This window comes from Accipiter gentilis, chromosome 6 (assembly GCF_929443795.1).
Source record: "Accipiter gentilis chromosome 6, bAccGen1.1, whole genome shotgun sequence".
NCBI classification, from domain to species: Eukaryota; Metazoa; Chordata; class Aves; order Accipitriformes; family Accipitridae; genus Astur; species Astur gentilis.
In genome coordinates, this window is record NC_064885.1 from 7,169,196 (window position 1) to 7,182,952 (window position 13,757).

Consider the following 13,757-nt stretch of genomic DNA (forward strand, 5'->3'; position numbering starts at 1 on the left):
TGAGGGACTGAACAAATCCCAGTTCTGAACCCGCACTACTCCCACAGCAGACCCTCCAGCAGTATTTCCACAGCCCCCCCAGCAGCAGGGACGCACAGACAGGGCAGGTATTACCACCAGTAACACAGAAACCACAAGACGAAGGCCTGTAGCCCACAAGACTGGCAAGCAGAACGTTCCAAGACCTTGGCCCAAGGAAGGTAAGGTTTTAAATAATCAACACACATAAAGCACAGAACATAACGGTTTATTGGGTAAAAAGGAAAGCAACTTCAGTTGTATACTTCAGTGAAATTAAAAATAAATAACTGACTTTTAGAGCCAAATATTTGAATAGTTGCTAACATTTTTGAGTGGCCACATTTACAAAGAGGGGCTGCTCGTTACAGCAGAGTAATTTCCATTGCTGAGAAAATCCACTACAGCTAAGAAAAGAGCGCCTTCGGGTGGATTTCTTAAAGACATTCCATGGGGCATGACGGGAGCTGACCACCATCGACAAGAGCAGATCCAACTCAGCCTTTAAGAGAGGACATTCCAGCTCGCATAATTTCATCCACCAAGAGAATGTTGCTAGCGATGACCGTGCTAGAAAAGATTAAATAAATATTGTTAGACTAGCCATTCTGACATAGGTCAAAGAAGACTCGGCTTCATTTCTGCCTTTCAAGACAGCTTCCTCTATGTGGGAACCCTCGATTCCATATTACCCTACCAATTTCAGTGACCAAACACCCACTGCTATTGAAAGTGAAAATACTGTAACATTTACCAGGAATGAAGCAGTTGCTTTTTGACATTATAATTATCCCAGATTCCCGCTGCTGCAGCTACCATTGGCTCACCTACAAAAGAAGTGTAACAGTCTTTAAATTACCAGCTCACATAATTCCAAGTAAGACTTTTTGCTAACATCTGATACTACTTGCTACATCCAAAACAGCGTTACCATGTGCTTTATCTTCACAAAAATCTTAACCAGAATGTATTGAAGTACTACAGCATGCCAAGACTGACTGCAGCATCAGGACACTTGCCAAGGCATTTGGCATAGCTTTTTATGAAAAAAGGTACAGCTTTCTGCATTCAGAGCAACTTTATTACTCGTGGAGCTGAGTCACGACAGTTTCTCACTAGAGCTATGTTACAAACTATGTTATAAAATTCTCACCAGTGTTCAGATCAACTCCAGTGAGTTGCCCCAATTCTGCATGCTCTGTCTGAACCTTCACTAGTGTTTCCTGGGGATCATAACCAGAGTTCTGAGCAAGAACCTTTGAGAGAACAGAGATATTATTTCATGTTTTTTAATTAAAAGAGACCTCCAGGAGAAAAAGCGATGGGTCTCAGGGTACTTTAAGGCCACTTTATTCAGGAGTTCCTGATACCTTAGGAATGATGAGCAGGGCATCAGCAAAAGCTTGAACTCCAAGCTGGGCTCTTCCTTTTACATTAGGTTTATGCTTCACAAGAGCACTAGCTACTGCCACTTCTAGTGCACCTGCTCCTGGAACCACACATCCTGCAAGGGAAAACTTGATACTGAGACTTCACAGTAAGCACCTATTCCAATTTAAACAGTTAATTTTTAGTGTCATTTGATCTCTTCCCTCATCCTTAAGAAGACAGCTTGTACAGATCAGGTAAGTACTTACACAGTTATCAACTACTTGTAAAATACGAGGTGTAAAAACAGTAACTAAAAGCACTGAAATACACTCAGCTTGGTGTCCGACTGCATCTGATACCAAGGAAGCCGATGCAAAATTCACTAATTTTGAAGTGAATTTCAACAGAAGATCCTTAACATCACTAAACAGAGCGCAGACTTACCATCCTCAATAGCGTTTTTAACGGCACGCAGACCATCTCTTACTGCATCCTTGATTTGCGTTAGTGTATGCTTATTTGGTCCCCTGATCAACAGGGTAACAGAGCGGGGGTTGTCACATTTCTCAATAAAGGTGTATTTCTCTTCACCCTGTAAAAAACAGGGTTATGTGTTTGTGTCATACATTCACTTAATCAATGTATACACATAAAAAAATGAACAGACGCTTTTGGATTCAGTTTTGGACTAACAGCACTTCAAGAAGCTATGAGAAGCAGCAGAACCTTATTTCCATTTTCTCAATTTCCAGTATAGCTCTTAAAACACTGAAGAAAAATCCACGCACAGACAGCAAGACAAAAGAAAAGCTGGCATCAAGTGAGGCATATTTAACCTGCCTTCAGCTGAAAGCTCAGTCGTACTTACCAGTGTATACTCGTAGACGAGCCCTGCGTGTCCCAGACAGTCAGGAGCGAGATCCTCCACAGAGTTCATGGCAGTACCGCCACATGCAAGCGTCAGTCTGAGAGAGAACGTGTACAGTTTAGCACTTACTTTATATTAAGTAAAATCTGAAGTCACTGACATAACAGTAGTATTTCAGCATGCAGAACACCCCAGTTCCTAGGCCTGGAACAGTTTGCTTCTGTTCACAAAAATAAGCTTGTAGAATTAAGTCTCCTCTACAGGTGTCTACATTTGAAGCATATTGATAGCTCAAGTTCCTACACCACCCAGTGTGCTGAACTGATGCTTCTATGGTTTGTACAAACTACCCTAAGTTACACCAGTAAGAGCTGGATAGATTGAAGTGGGCTTTCTAGAGCAAGTCCTTACAGGTGGATTCAACCCAGACTCAGCTCACTGTTTGAATTTGGAAGAGCAAGTTATTTTACCCTCTTCTCTCCCCAGGAACTGACCTTTCCATGTTCCTCCTTTTAGCTCTCCGCAAAGCGACTATTCCTTCTTTTGCAAGTGCATCCAAGGAAAATGGGTCAATTCCCTAGAAACAAAGAAAGTGACCATCAGGATAAAGAAAAAGCTAAAAATACCTTCTCTCTGTCTGACACTAATGAGTAACTTCTTCCTCTGGGCTCAATAAAGATCTCAAGCAGGAACTCTATGCATATATTTGAAAGCACATCAGCCTACATTTAGCTATTTCTGTCTGAAGAACTGTACAAAGCGAGTCAAATGGCACACGGTTTGCTGAGAAAGCCAACGTTTCAAATTAATTTTTCTAGTTAGTTACACTCTTCGTCTCACCTTCTGGTTGATCACAATAAATCCTTTATCTGAATCACCACAGACTCTTCTTTTCAAGTCTATGATTTTGTTCACTCTGTCTTCAATGAACTTTCTTTCTGCTTTCACTAACTTCTCTCTCTCTTCAGCACTTTTATAGAAGAATCCAGAGCTCACCTCTCTGAAGGAGACAAAAAAAACCCCCAAAAGCAGTAAGCAAACTATCCTCTCTGCTGTAGAAATAAACTTAAGCGTAAGGAATCAATCTTCTCAGCAAATTGTAAAGAAATCAAAACAAACCAAGATACCACCCCTCAAACCAGCATGCAACATACAGCTGTTCCTGCCTTCCAGTTCAGACCTTTTCCACTGCAAGAAATAAGGCACACATTTAAAACTGAGCGAACCCTGAAGTATACTTAGATGTTCACTCTACAATATAAAATTATGCCCAAGGAAGGGCTTCCAGCCTTTCTTCAATGAAAGAACAAAGTAAAAACCACTGCGAAGCTCTGCCTCTCAGACATTTTTGCAGCCACCAGCTTCCCTTTCCCAAAAAAGAGCTGCAGAAGGAGCATCGCCTCTTCCATTCCATCTTCTACACTACCTGCCTTGCTCTAGAAGAGTCTATGTGGTCCTTCCAGTTCTTATTTAAGCACACCTTCATTAAAAGTTTTTTTAGACAGGAGCATTTTCTGCTCCTCACCTTGTGCTGTGTACTTACGTTTTCTCATATTCTAGAGATACATTACAAGTAAGAACATAAGCATCTTCCACTCTTTTCTTCATGTCAGGATGACGAGCACCATGATCCAAAACCAGCCCCCTAATCAGCCTGAAAGATTAAAAACCATTTTGTGTGTCAACATACATACACAGAAGATACGCATTTCATGGAAGTGCAGAGTAGTCAAGACAATTCACAGCGCAACTGGTCCAACACAAACTGCCTGTGCGCTTCTGTTGGGAGTAAACAATGATTATGTATCCCACTTCCAAAGGCATGCCCATCCTCATAAAAAAAGCATACCGATCAGTGTGAAAAAGGAATTTATTCTGGCATAGTGTCTGACTGCATTAGCTACTGAGGGAAGCTAGTGCAGAATTCGTCCATGCCACCAAGGTAAATATAAAGCCTATGGAATACCCAACTAGATGACTACAATCCAGTTTCCAGTAATCAAATGCTATTTTTATACTTCTAATGAGCAGATACGAGCCTAAACCATAATTGAGCCACAGACACTATTACTAAGGAAAAAAAAAAAGAAGTAATTACTTGACATTGTTAGGTAAAAGCCTAAGCCAGTGTTACTCTTTACTATTCAAAAATCTCTTGTCAGGGAATCAAGTTTAGTGACTGGACAACTTCTGCTGTCTAAATAATTTATGGCTGAAATCTGTATTTCTGCCTTTCTTTCACCCCTTCCCTAATGACTTTTCTGGTGGTAGCTTTAGGACACCCAAGTTCTTCTAAAAAGAAAAAACCCCACAGACTACTCAAATATCAGGGCACCATTAAACTAAAGCTCAAGGATACTCATTACTTACGTTGTGTCAGTTTCTGATTTGTGTTTCATCTCCATAATCTCTACCATGTGGAGGTCAATAGGCTCATCTGGTTTTCTGACTGTCAAAACAGAATCAACTACAGCCTGGAATAGAGGGGAGAGAAAAAAAGCCCCCAAATGATCATTAGGCTTCCAAAGTGCAAGCTCACATCTTTCCATCCACCCTTCATGTAAGTAATAATCACAGCACTTTGAACCTGGATCTCGCCACACAAAAAGAGGCAGAAGAGACATGTACACTTACCTCTGTTAGGATGTCAGCAAGCTCCTTATGAACTTTAGTACGGAGGGATGTTCTGGCAACATCTATAAGGGTCTCCCTGTCCATTTCCTTGGTTACCTTGACCTGCTCCAAAACTTCAAGTGCTTTTTCCTTTGCAATCTCAAATCCTTCTGCTACTATTCTAGGGTGCAAACCCTAATGCAAGGAAAGAAGGGAAATCATTAGACAACAGAAGATAAAACGGTGCTTCTTCACAAATAGAACCTGTTGTTTCAACATTCCATGTAATGTCAAAACATAGGGAATATGCACCCTACAAAAACAAGAAAATGTACTGTCCTTCTGAATACATATAAAAGGAATGCAAATCCCTTCAATGCAGAGGAAAAGTACAGATTATTCTAGCACAGAATTGAAACCAAGGGAACTACGAAGCACACTTGGGTGTTCACTGTGCAGTATGAACGCCTATTCTGTAACTTGCAATATCCAAAATACCTACCATCAGGGAGGATCTCCTTGTTAACATACAAGTAAAAAGCGTTTTAACTCACACAAAGCAAACAGAAGTAACAGCAGGTATCAGACAAAGCATTATTAAAAGCTACAGTACCCACAATAAGTGGTTTTGATTTTGAACAAGTCTTAAGTTCTACTCTCCAGCTTTTTCCCCATTTTAAAACTTCTGTGATGCGCTCATTTTAAGCAGAAATATATTCATTTTCATGTTTGACTTATGAGTATTAAGCGTTAAACAAAAAAAGCTGAATAGACTCAGACGACATTTTTAACTTGCCCACCTATAAAAGAAATACTGCATACATACCTCAGAAATATAGAGATCTGCCTGCTTTAGGAGTTCTCCAATGATCAAGACATTTGAAGTGGTACCATCTCCAGTGATGTCATCTTGCGCTGTTGCTACTTTTGCTATCAAGGAGGCGGTGGGGTGTTGTATTTGCTAAACAAAAATAAGAAGCTGAGCTGTAAGTCTTTCTGCACTGGTACAGGAAGCAAGCAATCTGAAATCAGCTAACCAAAATATTGATGTTTTCGTGATTCATGTCAGTTCAGCAGGTTTCAACAAGTAACACCAATTAACAACAACAGTCACTTTGACAATAAGTTGATTGAATCAATCCATGTGACGCTATTTCCCCCCTCAGATTATGCATCTATACACAAAAATGTTGAGCACCAAGAGCCAAACTAGTCCTCAACTCATTATGAGCTTGACAGAACCCTTTTCTCCTTTAGGCAAAGGATGCACCATCACAACTAGACTGTTACTGGCACTAAAACCAGCAGGTTTAGGCTAATTTATGAATCTCTGCACGATCAGTGCTCTACATACACTAACCGGTCTGCTATTCCTTTGGCAGTTTATTTTACTCACTCTTACGAAACTAAAGAACATTCAATTAGTTAGCTTCTTGCCAGTTCCTCTGCTAAGTAGTACATTGGTTTTCCAGCTAGGAGCATCATGTCTGCCTGGCCAAACTTCACAACCACCACACGTGGCCTTAGGTTCCTTACAGAAGTCAACCTTTTAATAGAAGAAACACATGCATCACTTAGCATCTCCAATGGCTGACTGAAAAGTATTTTAACATAGGTTGGAGCCTATAAACCTACAGAACAAGGTCCACATCCGAAAAGGTTGTGCTTAGTAACTGTACTAGAGAGATAAAATCCAAGGGGACTGTTTATACTGTTGTTTAGCTTTTTATCATTATTTCCTTTAAAGTACTTCCTCTAGCATGTAAGAACTGATTTAATGATTTTTCCCATCTGCCAGATCCCTGTATAAATCAACTTCAGTACTTTACGCTGAATTACAACAGACAGCTAGTAGAGGGTAATACTCGATATGTACTAACAGACCATGTTCAGCCAGGGGATAGGGGCACACTGCAACCCACCAGCCCTGGGACCCAGGGCCCACGGTGGCCCCGGCCTCACTGTCGGCCCCCAGCACGGGAGACGCCGTGGGGCCAGCAGCAGAATGGCACCACACCTCGTGTAATCTTCACCCCCACGGTGGGGAAACTGATACAACTCCAGATGCGATGGAAAAGCAGTATGAGCTGCATCCATCACCCAGACTTAAACACTTCCCAGGCCACGCACCCATGGTGAACTCTGCTGTCTTAGGCCTGCTCCAAGTACGACAGAAGAATGCTTTCCGTAAGCAAAACCAAAGGCGACAAAAGTGCCGATACCATTATTTCAACAGTTCATGTTTCCTTTTAAATTGCCAAATTAGCACACAAAATTCTTTCAACGTCCACCATGCTGCACGCACTTCTTTACCTTCCTCCCAAGGGACATTTTGCCCTCAACGCACAGGGGTAAATACCACAGAAACACAGGCCGAGGGCAGTAGCGGACGCGGTCCCCCCTCCGCCACAGGCACTCAAGGCCAATACCAGCAGGCTCCTGCCTAAGCCCCCCCACCCCCGGCTCCCCCAAGATGCCCACCCCCGCGAAAGCAAGAACCAGCTCACCATTTCCTGCAGCAGCACGTTGCCATCTTTGGTCAGCTTGATGTCTCCAGCCCCCGATACCAGCCTGCGGTCGACATGAGGCGGGTCATCAGCACACACACCCCCCCCGCTCCCCGGCCCCGCCACACGTGTCCGCCCGTAGGCCCGCACCGATTCCTTCTCTATTCATTCGGCCCCACCCGGCCGGGCGGCCTCCGCCTTTGTTCCCCCCTCCCCCGTATGCCGGCGGTAGGAACGGCGTCCCGGCCTCACACGAGCCCCCCCCCCCCCCCCCCGGCCTCTCCCCTCACGCTTCCCCTCAGGCCGTAACGGCCGCCCGCGCGCTGAGGCGCCTGCCTCCCCCCTCCCCCCCAAACCCGCGCCGGAAGGTTTCCTCACATCTTCATGGTGCCCTTAGGGCCCAGGTTGGTCCTCAGCACGTCCTGGAGCCCGCGGGCCGCGCTGATGTTCACCGCCAGCGCGGCCTGAGCACGGGCTACCTCCGCCTTGGGGTTGAGAGCCTTCACCGCCATGGCCGCCTCTCCGCTCCGCGCTGGGCCTAGGCCGGGCCGGGAGGGGCGAGGCGAGCGCCGCGACGAGGGGCGGGGACGGAGCAGGCCACGCCTCCCCGCCCGGCCCTTCTAGAACACTCCGGGGCGCTGGCGCGCCTATTGGCCCGCCGGCGAGCCGGTCGCATTCCCATTGGCTGCGGTGGCTGTCGCTCTGCCGGCCCGCTCCCGCCCTGCCGCTGAGGCACCGTTGGCTGGCGCCGGCGCGGTGGTGACTGGGGAGCGCGGGCCGCTGAGGGGGAGAGGGCGGCGGGGGCCGGCGGGTCTGTGAACGAGGCCTTTGGACGGGCAGGGTCGCTCGGTCGTTAATCCCATCCGCTCCCGTGACAGACCCCCCCGCCGCCCCCCGGCAGGTTCGTAGAACTGTGAGAATAAATAATTAAACCCGGTGATTTAACATTAGATCGATAGAATTAATAGTTAAGCAGACAGGATTAATAATCAGAATGGTTCTTGGTAAAAAGTTGGAGCTGAGGTTAATCAAAACTCGTCTTCTCTTAATCCAGAGGCTGCTGTCTGGGCTGCTGGGGCCTGCACACCCAGGCTGTTCTGGGCCTGAACCCTTCGCAACGCTTTCTAGGCACAGGGAACGATCTCTCCCAAGGACACGCAGAGGATTCCCGTGAGGCCTGTGGAAGAAAAACAGAAATATTATTGAAGTCAAGGCGACCTTGATGGGTGCTGGAAGTGTTTGGCCTACATGGACCGTCAGGGCCCAGGCCTTGAGGCTGTGAAACGTTTGCGTCTTACCGGCCTTGGGCTCCGAAATGGAGGACAATTGACAGTTCCCTTTGAGAGGAGCTGGAGAAGAGAGCTCCTGCCGTGGTCCCTTACACACACCGCGGGCACAGATTGCACCAAGTTTGGCTCCTGCGTTGCCCCATCTGGGCTTGTACCCCCAAACACCCATCTGCTAAGTCTGAGCAACTGGCAATACCAGGTGTGACACAACCCTCTTGTTATTTCAAGTATTTTGTAAGGACCTTGCCCAGAATAATCACGGCCCATAGCTGCAGAAGTGTGCCAGGGAGATCCAGGCCAAGCGGTTTTGGTGTTCCTGCAGCCCATCTACTCCAGAGGGTGCTAACCCCCAGCAAACAGGGACAACTGGCCCCGAGACCAGGATTCCTCAGTATTTGGTACAGAGAAGAGCCTCCCCCAACGATCATCCACCAGGCATGAGGATGGCGCAGGGTAAATCTCCCCCACTCCATCCCACTCTTTGCAGCCAGCAGCCCTGGATGCGGCCCTGGATGCCGGACTTCAGCAACCCCCTGTAGTGGCGCTGAGCAGCAATGCAATGGGCTGTTCGTGTTATCCCGCCACTTCCAGTAGTAAAGTCTAAGCCTGCTGTTGGGTACAATTTTGTTGCGTTTTGGGGGAGCTTGACTGAAGCAGTCAGTGAGTGTGAAGTGTCAGGGCAGACTCAGCAGCCTCACCAGTTTTGGCAGTAGGCTATGGCACCTGCTGTGACTCTGCTGCTTTGGGTGAGGATCTCAGGTTTCTGGGCAAAATGCCATGTTGTGCAGGATGACTCCCATGCCTGGTCTGTCAGTCTGACTTGGCAGGGCTGGAGGGGACAGCTGCTAATGCTTGAGTTTCTGTTTTTTAAACATTTTAGATGGAGATGGTGTTTGAACATAATACAAGTTTGGAGCCCTTTTGTTTAGCTGAGTAGTGCATATGTCTTGTGAAATATTTTAATGCTGACTCTTTAGTATAGTGGCTGGGCTTTCTGTTCTGTTACTGTAATTATTAGAAATAAACATTAAACATTGCAAAATGCAGGAAATTACACTTGGCATTTCATAATTGGCTCTGGAACTCTGTTAATGTTTAGTCTTCACTTCTGTTGGGATGCTACTGGCCTGCTGAAACCATAACAAAACAAAACACACCAACCCAGCCCTGAGAGGCTGCAGTGCTAATATTTGAGGTGCCTAGATGCAATGCCCGGTTAAAACACCTGAATCCCCAGCTCTGCCCTGGATTCTGTAGCCAACAGGTCACACACAAATATTTTGCTATCTCTGGTTTGTAATTTTTTTGCCTTGATCCTCTCTCTCAGGGCTGTTCTCAGTAGAGGGCAGCCTTGTCAAACCCATACTCGTACCAGCGAGCACATTGTATTTTATGTTTTCCTTGCTGCTGTTTTGTGACCCGAGTGGGTGATGTCCCGTGGAAAGGCAGGAATCATCCATCCTAAACACCTGCAACGTGTGGGGCTGGGTGCTGACAGTGACATGGCCATTCCCCAAGCAGGTTCAGGTTTGTGAGGGGAATTATTACTGTAGGAAAATAAAACAGTTATTCTGGGAAAATTTAGTTTCAATTTTAGATGTTTTTTTTTGGTGGAAAAAGAAAAAAAAGGAAAGCCATTTTCAGAGGTGGTCTCTGCTTTTTGTACAAATGGAGAGGTTTCATAGTCACATACAAAAGTTAGGTGCTGTGCTTATATCGATAGTCACACATCCACATGAGCTGTGCTTTTCACTCCTGAACATCCTCTCGAAGCTTCCAGGCAGACCTCTCTGTGTTTCGTTGCTGGATCACGTGTCTGAGGATTGTTATTTTATGGTATAGTAACATTTCTCATTACCATTTTCACATTAAATCCCCATTTTGCAGCATTTTTCAGACATCAGGACAAGCTTTTCTTCATTTTTCATTTGTGGCAGTGGCTGTGGCTGTTGAACTGTTCTGCATATTTGTTTTTAATGCATAGTAAAAATGCAGGGCAGATGCTAACTAGGCCTAAATTGTCCTTTAAAATCAATGGATTTACAACGAATTACACCAGATTAGAATCTAAATATTTAACTGAATTAAAACCAATATGTCTGTTAAACTAAGCCAAATAAAGGGAATATCCTTCATGAAATATTCAGCAGCAATTCTCTTAGTCAAATCACGCACTGCTTATCTTGGCAAAAAAACCTCTGAGATTCTCAGTAAAAGCAGTTTTCTTTCATCTTTATCAAGATCTGTTTTCATTTAACCTTATTCAGAGAAATGATTTCTAAATGTGTTTTAAAAACATATTGTCCTGCCACAATAAAACCAACAAACAGGACCAGACTGAACAGTGAACCATGTCACCAGTTTTGGAGCAAAGGGGCTTGCTACCAGCTTTTCCTGACGCAAAAAGTTACTAATAGATGCTCATGTTGACAAATGGTCATGTACTGAGAACTTCATGTTGACAAATGGTCATGTACTGAGATCTTCTGAAAAAACATAAAGGAAGACATGGGAGGAGAGGCACAGAAGGCTACTGATTTTAATTAATGCATGTAATTTTGAGGGGTAATACTGCCAGAATGGCAAAAGAGATCATGCATAGAATGTGACTGGTGGATCCAGTGGTGCAGAACAGTCTTTCAAGATAGGCAGCAGTCATAAGACTCCTATCACAAGTGAATGAAAGAAGCTAAATCAGCTAAATCAGGCTTTCCTGACCTTGAACCAAACCACCAGCTTAATAGTTCTGGGTTGGCAATGTCCTGTTTCCTAACTGACATCCACAGCGATGTCTGAGGGAAGCTGTTCTGTGGGACGCCAAAACACGAGCACAGACAGGTTTTGCAATTTTCCTGTTGCTTTTGACAACATTGCATTTGAGGAAACAAAACAGAGCCTTCTCATAAGCAGAAGTTTTAATTTCACTTCAAAGTTTTTGATGAATTTTGATCTGATTTTTGTGTGTGTGTAACATTGCACACCCCGATGCACCAAGTAGCAGCTTAAGCCAAAATGTGATATTGCAATCTTAACCCACAAAACCTTCCATCTCATCCACAGCAAAAGAAAACCGTGTCCCTGCCTCGCCTCTGACTTCACGCCAAGAGAAACTCCTGACTGCTGCTTGTCCGAGCCCCTCCTCGGCTCTCACCCCTCGCTCTCCCGCGCTGGCGCTCTGCGTGGACCGAGGCGAGTTTGCCAAGACCCGTCTTGTTCTCCATGCCTGTGGCACAGGCTGGCTGAGGGGCTAGCGAGCTCCCCATCATCTTGTGCAGGGTCTGCTCCCTGCCAAGCCATGCCTACCCAAGCTGGGAGCTCCCCAAACTGGGCCCGAGCGGCTCCTCCCCCGACGTAGGCAAGGTTACACCTCTCTTCTCTACGCCTGTCAGTGAACAGCTGGACTTCTCTGGTTACATGTGTGCAACCATTTAAAAAAAACATCCAGGCTGGCTTACTCAGCAGATTATAAAAGAGTGATTTACAAAATGCAGCTTTCTTCCAGATCAGCCCGTGCCGTTGTACTTATGTGACCGAAGGTCTCAGCTGATCCCTTCTTTTCTTGTGCAGCCAAGAGGTTTGCAGCAGCAGCAACAGCCACGGCCAGTACAATACTGTAAGTCACTGGGAACGTTTTTTTCTCTCAGTTTGGAAGGGGTTGGTGTTTGGCGTATCAGATCTGTAACACTTAGCACATTTTTCTAGCATAGAAAAGGAAGAGTGTCTTCTGCTGGGGCTGCGACTGTACTGCCCTGCAAGATGCAGGAACAGTGTGGTGCCTGTTTTATAACAGCAGCACGAATGAATGATGCAATCATGCGGGGGGGGAAGCATCATCATTTTGTCAGGTCAGGCAGGAGGGGATTGGAGAGTTGGGAGGTATATGTCAACATCCACTGGGTTCCTTCTACCCCTTTTCAACTACTTTTTAAAAGGTGCTTAAATAAATACACTGTTAGGCACTGCTGTTCAGATATTAGTGTATAGCTGCAAATAATTAATCTCTTTACTTGCGTACAGGTTTGTATTACTACCTTTAAAAACTGAACAGAAAACCAGGAAGTGTGAAGCAAGCTTAGTGAGGTTAAGGACTGAATCTTTCTGTTCTCACACTGAACACCACAGAAACTCACAATTATGGATGGATGGGTTGAACTTTTAAAGAGTAGTACTTGCAGGGATATAAACAGTCACAATTTGCTTAACTATAATTAATCTGTCTGCTTAACTGTATCCCCTTTCCTCTAAAGCTTTCAAAACATATTGCTAATACTGAGAATTAAATGTCAGCATAGAAAAGCTGTATCACTATATTATTCCCATTTTGCAGACATAGGACTAGAAGCAATGAGGATTAAGTGGTTTGTTTGATCTCATACCATGGAAACACTCCTGTGAACATTCTTACAAGCAGGACTGCTCCTGTAGTGTGAATAGGTCCTGAGAAAAGTTTCAAGAACTATTTTCTCCAAATCCCTTACTTAAGCAGCAGTTCCCCTTCAATGCAACAGAAACAGTTTAATGCGGTTACATTTCTGTTAATCTCACTGCACGTTCAATGCAATCTTATTCTGCTGCAGGAATGTATCTCGGAGTGTCTTTCAGTCATCACTCTCACCTTGTTAAATGGGAAAGTGAATCAGAAACACCGGAAACTGTTTGCAAACTAGGATATTCCCGAGTGATCTGTTTAAAAAGATATTTTAGGTAATGTTTCATTGAGATTCACTTAATCTGCATTTTTTCACAGCAGTAAATGTGAACATAATGCAATGTGGCAGCGTGGCAGCCCTTCTGAAAGCTAAAATATGATAACAAGTGAAGCCTAGTCACAATGAGGATTTTGAGATCTCATCAAGATCTCGTCAAAGTATAGCAGCCCCAGAACACCCGGAGTCCTGAGTACCATTTACTTGTTCCTTTTGCATTTTATGTAGCAGATACTGCAGATGTTTCAGTTTTTCACAGTGCAGCATGTGCCCTTCTTTGAAGGGTCAGCAAACATAAAAGATTTCAGTTGTTTTCCTTTGACATGTGGTCTTACATAATTCCCATACCTGCTTCTGTGACTCCACCCTCTCTGTTGCGAAACAG

The 13,757-nt window shown here is 44.8% G+C and overlaps 2 protein-coding genes and 2 non-coding genes across 4 annotated transcripts in view; all 4 read right to left on the minus strand.

The window, feature by feature from the left end:
• The window catches only part of SUMF2 (sulfatase modifying factor 2), a 221,877-nt gene that overhangs the window by 5,732 nt on the left and 202,388 nt on the right, over positions 1-13,757 (minus strand). The window lies entirely within an intron of this gene.
• Positions 229-7,950, minus strand: CCT6A (chaperonin containing TCP1 subunit 6A). The gene is made up of 14 exons (XM_049803554.1): positions 7,756-7,950; positions 7,378-7,441; positions 5,697-5,831; positions 4,892-5,065; positions 4,628-4,731; positions 3,801-3,911; positions 3,098-3,257; positions 2,752-2,834; positions 2,258-2,354; positions 1,834-1,981; positions 1,389-1,522; positions 1,172-1,274; positions 773-845; positions 229-588 (listed from the first exon to the last, which is right to left on the minus strand). The coding sequence occupies exons 1-14, from the start codon at positions 7,887-7,889 to the stop codon at positions 516-518; spliced, it is 1,593 nt and encodes a 530-aa protein (XP_049659511.1). The 5' UTR covers positions 7,890-7,950; the 3' UTR covers positions 229-515.
• LOC126040122 (small nucleolar RNA SNORA15) lies at positions 4,059-4,192 on the minus strand. Its single transcript, XR_007506542.1, has one exon. It is a non-coding gene; the product is annotated as a small nucleolar RNA SNORA15 (small nucleolar RNA).
• Positions 5,198-5,329, minus strand: LOC126040123 (small nucleolar RNA SNORA22). The gene has a single exon (XR_007506543.1). It is a non-coding gene; the product is annotated as a small nucleolar RNA SNORA22 (small nucleolar RNA).